We start from the raw sequence: 12,500 nt of genomic DNA on the forward strand, positions 1-12,500 counted from the left end.
TCCATGAACGTCTGCGCCACGACGGATAGACACGAGTCGACGATATTTGACTTGTGTATGTCGAAGATGAAATTTGGATTTTTAATAAGATTAACCCAAAACCTTAAGGGCAAAGAATTACTTTTCCATGTATGGACCACTTCGGGGTCAGATATGCCATGTTGTAGCGCTTGATCGTCCATAAAGTCAAACATATATTTAATAGCAAGAGGAAGCGCCGAACCTCGATGGGCAGTGCTAAATATTGTCTCGAATAGATCATCGACGAATTTTTGTAATGTACCCTTGGTGGCTAATAACCTCGTTAGATAGATTTCTGAGACCATTTTATTACCACGATCGCCCTCCTTTCTTGCATCCGTATCATGATGTTTAACAAGATGCCAACATTTCATACCACCGTCGTGATTTTGATTTAATGGCGATGTGGCACGTGATAATGGCGGACTGGCCGAACTGAATTTACTCAGATTCAATGTCTCGTATTTATGTGATTTGTCAGTTTTTTCCGAAAGGATTGATAGATTATAAATCGAGGATTGTTTAGATACTAAATTTAAGGATGCCGAATCTGGTACCCTGTAATGATTCAAAGTATTTCTCTTTTTCCATTCTCCTTCCGTCTTTGTTGTTGTATCCTCGTCGTATAGGATCAATCTACCAGATGCTCCGGTTCGCCATTCTAACGTTAAAAGTAAAAGAGTGAATATATCAGTATATATGTACACACACACACACACACACACATAATATATATATATATATATACATATGTATATAAGGAATAGATATATATATATATATATATGTATGATATAAAAAGGAGATGAGAGAGAGGATGATCTCTTACCAAGATCTAAATCATCCTTCCTGGGTCTTTGGCTGTAAGGCGTAGCTCTGTAAATGGTATCCAATGCCTTTTCCTTAACTTGAGATATCGTGTCGCAGTCGAGAACCTTAACAGGTACGTTCTCCGTATTTGGATCGATTCCACCGACGTAAGCAGTTTGTTGCGATATGGAGACGTAAACGGTCTGTATATGAACAAAAAAAAAGAAGAAAAAAAAAAAAATAAATAAATAAATAAATAAATTAAAAGAAAAAAAGAATAAAGTCAATAGGATTGATGAAGAACCTTTCAAAAATTCTACTTATCATCTATCTTATAATATTACATTATAATTAAAGGGTATCGTAACGTGTATATGTCTCTCTATGTATGTGTCTCTGTGTCTCTGTGTCCGTGTGTTTTTTTTCTGTTTTTCTTACCATTGGTTTAAAGTCAATAGACTGTCTGATCAATTTCTCTTCGGACAAGGAGTAACGTGCTTCGGACGTGATCGCATCGACCGGACCTTTGTCGACCTGCTGTTTTACTGCTCTGAAGAGTACGTACAATGGCTCGCCAGCGCATTCACGCATAAATTTGTACAGTAGGAAGGTGAACCATGCTGACAACATTTTCTCCGCGACGCTTTCCGTTCTGGAATGTTCGAAGAAAGAAAGAAAGTAAGTAAAAAAGGAAAAAATAAAAAAAGAAAAGAAAAGAAAGATCGATTCATTAAGAATTTATAATACGAACGATAAATTAATTATACGACGATAAATATTTGTTTAAATTAATTTATATCATTGTTATTACCTTCTCAAAAACAATTTAGGATGGCTCTTTCCTTCCGTACACTTTTCAATTAGATCCGCTAAAAGTGTTTTTAGAATATCCGTACAATATTCCATCTTACTTTGAAGGGTTACCATTATGAGACTTGCTACATTTACTCTGTCCCTCATTGAGAAATAACGATTACTTTCTAATGTTCTAACGAAAAGTAAGAGAAAGGTTTTGTTCATTATCAATTGACCGAACAAACGTAAACCTTTCTCTTTACGTGTCAATTCTGGTCTGTCCCATTGAAGTACCGGACTATTGTCATCACTTGGGAAGAGTATCATCATCGCATATGTGCGATAATCGAGGAACGGTATACCGCCGCTTGTTAAATCACCAGTAAGATCGGTCATCTCCGTTTGTAATTCGGCGAAAGCTTCTTTACATTCAGCAGCTACACGTAACTCTAATATGTCCATTTGTTCTTGCATATTCTTCAATACTCTGTTACTTTCCGTTGATTTTCGTCTATAAGCTATTAGGAATGCGATGAAGACGAATACTAATATAACGATAGCCGCTATTACACCGATAAGCGCTGGCTTTGATAATGGACCATTCAAGCCAGTTGGCAAAGCATAACTGAGCTTTCCAATTGTATAACGAAGTGTACCGCCTACGATCACTATCACCTCTGGCAATTCTTGCTTGTTAGGAAGTCCTTCAGAGTCTAATGCCGGTGGTTGGGTCAATGGTGGTCGACAGGTTAATTGTTGCCTTGACAAGGATGTTACGTTGCAGAAGGAATTACCAATTTGTACGACTACGTCAGACTCTTGACAAGCTCGATCCAGATGTTGACCGTTGATCGTCAGGTAATCACTCTTGTAATACTTCACCTCTTCGTCGAAGACATCGTAAATCGGATTTGGATAGAGTAGGAATGAATTGAAACCGTGTTGTGTAAGATTCTGTACGCCGGTTACATTATCCATTCGAAAACCGTATTCCAACGGGTGAGGTTTCTCAGCATCTAACATTACGTTTTCAGGGACTTCGATCGTAGGTGACTTGCATATCATACTTTCCTGACTGATCACCTTGCATTCCGACACGAACATCTTCTCGTCGTAATAGACGTACATTTGCGGGCTCTGAATGTACCCTAGATTTTTTCCTGTTACTGAGATCTTTATACCACCGGCTGGTATACCCTTTGCTATCTTTACCTGACTTGCCACACCGCTCTCCACGCTTTTGATCGTTGGATCATCTACGTACTCGAAGAAACCATCGTAAAGACGATGACCACCGTCAAAGGTCATGTTCAACGTGCCGCTTCTCTTCCTGTCGCTGGCACTGGTCATGCAAAGGGCTTCGTTAGGTTCTGCGCTTATTATCGAACAAGGAAGCTTATCGATGTAAGCACGAATCTTGCTACCGGCATTCATATATTGTCCAGTTATTTTGATTACCGTTCCGCCGCTCAATGGCCCATACTTAGGTGATATAGAAATTATTTTTGGATCTACGAACTCGTAGTCGGTACCCGATTGACCATGGAAATTTTCGATCTTGACGATTACAGGACCGCGTCTGTCTTTCAAGTCGCCTGGACCATCGACGCGACAGACTATCTGTTTTGTACGGATATATAATTCGAAATATGGTTGGCATACTATTCCTGCGACTGTCACGCCACCGTAGATGTCCTAGAAAATTTTAATAACGAACGGATAAAATTATCTGACGGCGTAAAAAAAAATAAAACTTTTCAAAGATGTATGAAACGTGTTAAAATTTTTGATGGATTTAAAAAAAAAAAAAGAAAGAAAAAAAAGAACTACCTATATTTTTACGAAACACATTTTTGAATACATAGCTCGTAATACCTTGAACGTTTTGCCAAGATTTATACCACGTATCGTGATGTTGGTGTTACCCTCCCATGGTCCCATTTGTGGTTCGAACATATGTATCTCTGGATTTGGACAAGTTTGATTTCTATCCAGCCACGGACCTGAACCACGATCGCACTGATCCTTGACCTCGCATTTATCCGAACTCTGACACCATCCGCAGCCATATTTCTGTGCCAGAGCTAAACACATACCACAGTTGTCCGCCATATCACGACATCTGTATATCACCAAGTGGATATTGTCAGGATTATCTAAAGGTTTCGAGCCACCCCAGATTACTGCGAATGGTACAGTGATATTTGGTGCACGAGACGTGTAAGAAAATTCTGTCTCGTCGCAGTAGATTGTATCGGCCAAAAGTCTCGCGTTTACACTGGTCACTCGACCCTCGATATTGAACTGACATACGAATCGTGTTTGTATGATGAATTGCTGCAAAATATATTATTTCACATTTAGACATATTCATTATAATCATCGAATTATTATTTCGGTCGTTTAAAAAGAGGAAGAAAAAAAAAAAAAAAAAGAAAAAAATTCACAATGAACTCTGAGAACCTACCCCTATGATATGCACTTTCACTCGTATTGCTTTTTTAATACCAGAAGATACAAGGATCTCTTGCGAATCCGTAGAATTGATAGTCGGACAAAATCCTGGTCCACTTCTATAACTTGGACCCATTCTCTGCAAAAACAAATCATCATCATCATCATCATCATCATCATCATCATCATCATCATTATAATCCTCATAGAGAAAGGAAATCTTTCAAGTAACAGACGTTGTACACTTACGTTGACACCAGTGACGAGTATATCGTTACGACAATTCTCAGCTGTATCGTGTGTACATCTGTGACCGTCGACGCACCAGTCGCAAGGGAAATCCGAGGATACGCATTGGGTGCAAGAGCTGTACGTGTTGCAATCGAAAAAAGTGAAATCGGTTGCAACGAGATCTGGCCCGTTGGTCATACGGACCGAGAGTTTAGCGGTAAAGTGATGTTTGCCAGGTGGTATTGATGGTAAAAGATCGGTCCTTGGTGTTGTGCAATTAACTCCATATGGTTTTCTCGATGCATTCGTTATCAATGTCTTGTCCAATGCCGAGAATGCGCAAAGAAATTGTCCGGACAATGTTGGAAGATTATCAATAACCAATTCCAAAGTTCTTGCTGTGGTACGTTGAAGTTGATCAGGTGTTACCGATGTTATTGTAGTACATCTACCACTTTTGTAAGGTATCCAATAAAGTGGATCCTTAGCGGCGTCTTGACAGTCGCTTCGTAAATTGCACTTATTTTCCAAGGAACACCAACCGCAGTAAGGATCCTTAGCACCCAAGCAATCCCAGCAAGTCTTGTAAACCGAACACTCTTGCACTTTGACCTTCGAGACTGTCTGCCTCGTGAGTACGTACAGGTGCATTAGTTGCGAGTCGAAGAGCAAGTCCGGGTTCACGGGTGAATCAGGGTCGATCGCCAGGTCGCCATACTCAAGGGCTAAACTCGAACTCTCCACCACTACCTGTTTAAATGGAACAAAACACGCAGTAGTTGCATTAGTTTAAATCAAGGGTTTTTTCTTTTGAATTTTTTTTTTTCTTTTTTTTTTTTTTATTTCATTTCAAAGATAACTCGCGTGCACGATCGACGAGATTGATTAGAATGATTCCATCAATTCTATTGACAATTTAAGTGTTTAATAATTAAGATTGACAAGAACATATTAATCGACTGTTTATCACACGATCTATCACTTTCATGTCATTTTATAATTTATTACTTCACATACAGAAATATACTTTCAATTTAGATTTTCTTCATGCAAATCCATTTTATCCCACATTTTTTAAATCTCTTTTTTTTTTTATCCTTGATTTCATAAAATATCAAGATAGTTATATTGGAGAATCAATGTTTCATTTCAAGTATTAACTTTGTTAGTCCTTTCATGAGAAAAAAAGAAAAAGAAAAAAAAAAAAAAAAAAATGAACAACAACACCTCTTATGGTCATTTTATAATTTACTTCCCATACAGAAATATATATAGAACATATCTTAAGAAACTTCCTATTATTATCTCCTTCTTACTTTTTCAAATGTGCGTGCGTATACGTACACGTACACGTACACACACAAACACACGTACACACACAAACACACGTACACACACAAACACACGTACACACATAAACACACACACACACACATATGCAACTGATCAGCTGGGATTTCGTAGGAGAATCTCGAAGGAATAGAAAAGAAAAGAAAAAGAAAAGAAAAGAAAAAAAAAGAAAAGAAAAGAAAAGAAAAAAAAACGAAAAGACAAAAAATAAAGAAAAGAAAAGAAAAAAAAAAAAGCAGAAATTTCCTTTTCACGTGGCCAACGTAATAGCGACGTGGAATGAAACTACTCCAATGAGAACACAGTAATTTATTTTCATTGTCTGAAATTGTTCGTAGTATTAGCGACGAGAAGGGAAGAAGATCTCTATCCAATATCTCTATCCTTTTCTCTACTATATATATATATATCTCCTTCCTCTCTCTCTCTCTCTCTCTCTCTCTCTCTCTAGCATATTCTTTTAAAATCCACGTTACGTCGAAGAAACATCGTCGTTAACGACTTTTACTTCTCGTCTTTCTCCGCGTTATTTCGTTGCAAATCCAGGTGCAACAGCAACAACAGTAACACAGCAGCAACCAACAGCAATAGCAGCAGGAGGCTTGCATCGTGGCACTGCTTCATTTCCTTGGACTTTACCGCGAGTCTCATTCGTGGTCGCGGTTAAAGGGGGGGTGGGGAGTCGGGTGGGTGGGACAGAGGGACAGAGGGGAGTATGCGGTGAGGAGGATCAGTTCGGTTGCGAGATGGCAGGGTTAAAGGAGAGGGGTTGCAAATTAAATCTCGGAGAATGAACGAGTCTCTCTCTCTCTCTCTCTCTCTCTCTCTCTCTCTCTTTTTTTTCTCTCCCTCTTTCGTGTTTCGAAGATGACGACAGAAGAGAAAATTCCGCGGCTTTTCTCTATCTCTTTTTATCTGTCTATCTTCCTCTCTCTCCTTCTCCCTCCATCCCTCTCTCTCTCTCTCTCTGTCTCTCTCTCTTTATTTTTCTTCTACCAGCTAGAATTACTCGTGATTTTAATAAAAAGGTCAGACCACTTCTTACCTGAATGATAATAATAGTAATCTACGAGGATCACTGATCAAACAACGCAACATCTCACGACGACAACATCATCATTTGTTGTTGTTGTTGTTGTTGTTGTTATTATTGTGGTTGTTTTTTTTTCTTTTCCTTCTTTTTCTTCTTTGTTTGTTTTTTTTTCTTTTCTCATCATTTCTTTTTCTCCTCCTTCCTTCTCTAAGAATATTAACAAAATGATCAAGCCCATAAGAATTATCTAACAGTATTTTCATATTTTGTTTATATACATTTATGTTTGACGTAAAAAAAAAAAAAAGAAAGAAAAGAAAAAAAATCGTTCATATTGAACGCACCAATCAATGAATTAGTAATATACGGGGATCATTTAAAAATTTATCCGAAGCTCATATATATATATATATATATATATATATATAATAATGAGCTTCGGATAAATTAATTCATTCATTCATTCATTTATTCATTCATTTATTTATTTATATCTATTTTTATTTTCTACGTACGTTTTTTCATTCGTACGAACGTTAATTGTAGTTTGGCAAAAGAACGATTAGATCGAAATACTTTCTCTAACTTTAAGGAAAAAGTAATGCCACCGGTCTGATCGATTCTAAAGTTGTAGTTTTCTAAACTGACAGAAACAAAGAATGAAAAGGAAACGAAACGAACGGTGATGGAAAATTCTTGGAGGTAAAAAAAGAACAAAATGAAAAGAAAAAGGATAGAGTACGGCCATCGGAGAGAGATAGAGAGAGATAGAGATAGAGATACGACGGGTTCAATCTTTTCTTTTTATTTTATTTTCTTTCATTTTATTTTACTTCTTGGTTTGTTGGTTTGTTTCCTGATACAGAACAAAACTACATTTGAAGAACCTATGGAGTTTTATTACATCAGACGACGAACTTGTCTTAGCTCACTTAATTTTGTTTTCGTTTTTTTTTCTTTTTTTTTTTTCTTTTCATTTCTTTTCTTTCCCCCCCTCATTTTATATTATATCTAGATCTCATGGGTTTTCAAGAAAAAAAAAAAAGAAAAAAGAAAGCTATCGAATTGGTTGTCGAACATCAGAAAACTTGGCGTGTTTGTTAAAACGATTAATAATAATAATCATCAGGACGTTATCAGGACGATTGATAATAATTATCAGGATGTTTTATCGTCAGGCATATCATGAGAACTTTGATTGGCTTGTTTAATTTAAAAAGAATTTTTTTTTTTATATAGAAGTTTTTATACAGGTTTAAAAAGTATTGAATTTGGCTGTTTGATTCTTTGGAAAGAAAGAATAAAAAAAAAAAGAAGAGAAAAACGACGTGTTTATTTAATTAATAATAACTATTATTGTATTTAGATATTTTATTGGCTTACGTCAACGTGTAGGAATTTATTCAATATTTTTTATTCAAATAAACAAAATATTTTTTTATTATTGCGAAACTTTAATAGTGCACGATGGTGCACTATTACAAACTAATAGCGTGCTATTATTTTTATATACGTACATGTGTCCATATGCGTGTTTTTTAATTGGATATAAAATATAAAATATACAAAAATTCCAATACAACGTAGACATTACTTCTTATTAATCAATTCTAACTACAATGGATTCGAGCGTAAATTTTGATCAAAATGAAACATACAAAATGAAACATACAGAACGAACAATTGGGATCTATGCAGTTGTAGAGAAAAAAAATGTATATATATATATATATATATATATATATATTTTTTTTTTTTTTATTATTTCACGCTAATTACCAATCAAAAGAGAATAATTGAATTCGTGATCGATCATCGATCATTAGATCATTGGATTTAGAAAAGAAAAAAAAAGAGCGAAAGATTGCGATTTAGATAATTATTAAAACAAAAATTGTTTAATCATTCGACATTAATCGAAAAACGATGTAGTATCGAGTTTGTGATATCATCGACTAATAGAATTAGGAAAAAAAAAAAAAAGAAAAAAGAAAGAAAGAACGAATGAACGAACGATTGCGATCGTTCTATTGTTACTTGGTATAATAAAAATTGTTTAATTATTTGATGCTAATTAATAATCGAAAAACGATGTAGTATCGAGTTCGTGATATCATCGACCAATAGATTTAGAAAAGAAAGAAAGAAAGAAAGAAAGAAAGAAAGAAAGAAAGAAAAAGAGAACGAACGATTGCGATCGAGCTACTAACTACTTGTACAATAAATTAAAAATTGTTTATTTATTCTGCACTAATTAATGATATGAAAAAAAAAAAAAAAAAACTAAAGAATATATTATACTCGATGATATCCGTTGAAAAAAAAGAAAAAAAAACAAGAAAAAAAAAAGAAAAGAAAAACAGGAGAAAAGGAAAAAAATTAGAAAGAAAAAATAAAAATCAAAGAGTAGTAGTACAAGAGTCAAGTTTCTTCCTTTCCCTCCTCCTCCTTCCCATCTTCCTTCTCCTTTTTGTTCTTCTATTTCTTTTTTCTCTTCTTCTTGTTCTTCTTGTTCGGTAGCTTCTCTCGTTGCATTCTCGGTGGTACAGAATAACGAGGATGATTAGTATCGCGGCGCCATCCTGCCGGTTAATCGTGCTATTCGTCGAGTAAAGAAAACTTCGGTAGTTTCGTCTCCTTATCCCCCACCCTCCTTCCGACTCATCCTCCATCCCTCTCTAACCCGTGTTGTGTGCGTTCGGTGAACGTGCTTGTAAACTTCGTGTCCTCGTCGAAGGTAAGATAGAGAAAGAGACAAGAGAGAGAGAGAATGAGAGAGAGAGAGAAAGAGAGAGAGAGAGAGAGAGAGAGAATGAGAGAGAGAGAGAGAGAGAGAGAGTATGAGAGTATGAGAAGAAGAGGATGAGGATGAAGATGAGAAGGATGAAGATGAGGAGGTGGAGGAGGTTTGAGGAAAGGGTTAGGAGTACCTTTCTTGGTGAACCTGCATGTTACACACAAAGCTTCTTAATGGCCATGCAGAGGCTCCGTCGAGGCGGAGGTTATATCTGGGGTCAGAAATACTTACAAGAAGAAGGAGGAGGAGAAGGAGGAAGAGGAAGAAGAAGAAGAAGAAGAAGAAGAAGAAGAAGAAGAAGAAGAAGAGGAGAAAGAGGAGGATGAGGAGGAGGAAGGATAGGAGACGTTGCTGTTGCTTGCTGGTGCTGCTGTTGCTGTTGCTGTTGCTGATATTGGTGTTGATGTTGGTGTTGGTGTTGGTGTTGGTGTTGGTGTTGGTGTTGGTGTTGCTGCTGTTGCTTTTGCTGGATCGAGAGGAACGAAGAAATAGTAGGGAGGAGTTGAAGAAGGAGAAAAACCACTAGAAGCTTCGTACGAAAGAATTACGATGACAACGATCAGGATGGTGATCATGCTGATGAAGCTCCTGATGATGATAAAAAAAAAAAAATAATAATAATAATAATAATAATAATAATAATAATAATGACGATGACGATCACGACGACAACGACAACGACGACGACGACAACGACGACAATGATGATCATAATGGTGATCATGATGATGATAATAATAATAATGATTATGACGATGATGGTTATGTTATCGGTTGAATCAATCCGGCTAACATATTTTTATTTATTTATCTTTTTTTTTTTTTCTCTTCCATTTTTTTTCCTTTCGTGTTTCTTGCCTTTGTCATCGAGAAAACATCATGTACGTGACGTATGGATAAATAATAATTATAGTAATTATTCTAGGACTATTCCGATAGAGGGAGAGAAAGAAAAAGAGAGAGAGAGAGAGAGAGAGAGAGAGAAAGCTATATGTATATCTTAATTACCTGCCTATCTTTATTATACTTCTCTCTCTCTCTTTCTCTCTCTTTTTTTTTGTCATGTTCTCAGATGGTTCTCCTTTTTCGATTCGTATACATGATGTATGTATGTCGTGGTTACATGTCGGCAAACGGCAATCGGTCGTTTAGCTTGAAATAAAAAAGGAATTGGCGGTCGACATTCCTGAATCGATTTCGAGAGCCGGTGCATGTTACTAAAGTAACGTCGTACCCGGCCATCGTAACACGTTCGCATGTTCGTGCGCATTAATGGCTTTCGTTACTACGAAAATCCATGGTTTAAGCGTCTTCGACGATTTTCCGTTTTTTTTTTTTTTTTCTTCTTCCTTCTTTTTTACTCGCATTCTTTCTCCTTATTCGTTTCTTTTTGTCACATTCCTTTCGTTTTTCTTCTTTCCTTTCTTTCTTCTTTTTTTTTTTTCGAACAATTATCACATCAAAAAGTATCAATATTTTATTTATTTTTTTTTTTCTATACGAGTAACATCTCTCCATTATATATTATTATTAATTTATATCATCCGATTGTGTTAATTGTTACAATGATTTTATTGATAATTATACGATATATATATATATATATATACGATATATATATGTATGTAATATATAAACGTTTTTCCAACAAATTGTTTGCAATAAATGGCAGAGAGAGAGAGAGGGGGGGAGGGTGGAGGGGAGAGGGATAGTGAAGATAAACAAACTACTAGGGTAAAACGCATAATTCGCAAACACAACTGTTACGGGGTGACAGAGAGAGAGAGAGAGAGAGTGAGAGAGAGGGGGAGCAAAGAGAGAGACCCATATTATCTAGATAAACACCGATTGACCTGTTAATTAGGTAAATTCTGATATTTGAATATTTACAGTGTAAATGATGATCGATAGAATTACAGTGTATCGAGGTACGTTGTAATGATTCTATCCTATGTTAATATACAGATAGGTATATATATATATATATCTATATCGTATAATTGACGTTTATCGTTACGATTATTTAGAGATAACGACTGACTTCGTTGTTATCAGAATGATAATATTCATTTTCAAAGGGGGCAAATAATTCGATCGTGATTTAAAATTATTCTAAGATGAATTTTCATTATGAATAACGAGATATATTATTATTATTATTATTATTGTTATTATAAATAAATAGATAAATATATGAAAATAATAAAAAATGGAAAAAAAGAAGAGGAGAAAGAGAGAAAGAGAAGAAAAAGAAAAGAAAAATAGAACGAACCGTGAAATTTGATTATTTTCCCTTATTGTTCATATCTATTCCATTGAAATGAGTTCGGAATAAAAAAAAAAAAAAAAAAAAAAATAAAAAAATAAAAGAAAAAATAAAGAAAAAAATAAAAAAAAAATAAAAATGAAAAAAGTAGGAAGACACGTGTGTGAAAGTAGCTTAAGATACGGATTTCGATGGCCAATGGCAATGGCACGCACGTTTTCGCGTTCTGTCAAAATGTCTCGCGCATTCGTGACAGGGCAATGCTCTTCTGAACGAGGATACCTACGATCGAGGAAGTACGAGAAGAGAATATGTATGTTCCTTGTATGTAATGTATATACATATGTATGTACGTATATATATATATATATACTATATATATAGATATGTAGTTTGCAATGGCTTTTCGATCTAGGAACGTAGTAGACGATCATCCTTAGTTTTTTTTTCTTTTTTTTTTTTCTTTTTCTTCCTTTCCCCTACGTCTTCGCTTTGTTCCTTCCTTTCTTCCTTCTTCTATCTTCCTTCCTACCTTTCGTGGAAAATGAAAAAGTACGTGACTTTTGCGTGATATTATTCGATGCCACAGCTGCAACGATAAAACTAAAAGAAAATTTCCTTGAAAGGGAAAGATAAGAAGTGAAAAGTTTTAAATGAAAATTTTAAAGGAAGTATACTACTATGTATATAGTATAGATACGTTGATAAAAAGAAGAAGAAGAGGAAGAAAAAAATGTAGGAGG

General features: G+C 35.4%; 1 protein-coding gene across 2 annotated transcripts in view; it reads right to left on the minus strand.

Moving 5' to 3' along the window:
* Positions 1–12,500, minus strand: part of PlexA (plexin A) — a 247,326-nt gene that overhangs the window by 5,513 nt on the left and 229,313 nt on the right. For both annotated transcript variants that reach the window (XM_035861544.2, XM_035861545.2), the window contains exons 3-9: positions 4,330–5,061; positions 4,094–4,219; positions 3,502–3,963; positions 1,643–3,321; positions 1,270–1,483; positions 851–1,034; positions 1–682 (exon numbers count right to left, since the gene is read on the minus strand). The exon at positions 1–682 is cut by the window's left edge and continues 29 nt beyond it. In XM_035861544.2, the coding sequence (XP_035717437.1) occupies positions 1–682; positions 851–1,034; positions 1,270–1,483; positions 1,643–3,321; positions 3,502–3,963; positions 4,094–4,219; positions 4,330–5,061 (4,079 nt within the window). The remainder of the gene's footprint in view (positions 683–850; positions 1,035–1,269; positions 1,484–1,642; positions 3,322–3,501; positions 3,964–4,093; positions 4,220–4,329; positions 5,062–12,500) is intronic.

Source organism: Vespa mandarinia, chromosome 2, assembly GCF_050613455.1.
Source record: "Vespa mandarinia isolate Hongniang chromosome 2, ASM5061345v1, whole genome shotgun sequence".
NCBI classification, from domain to species: Eukaryota; Metazoa; Arthropoda; class Insecta; order Hymenoptera; family Vespidae; genus Vespa; species Vespa mandarinia.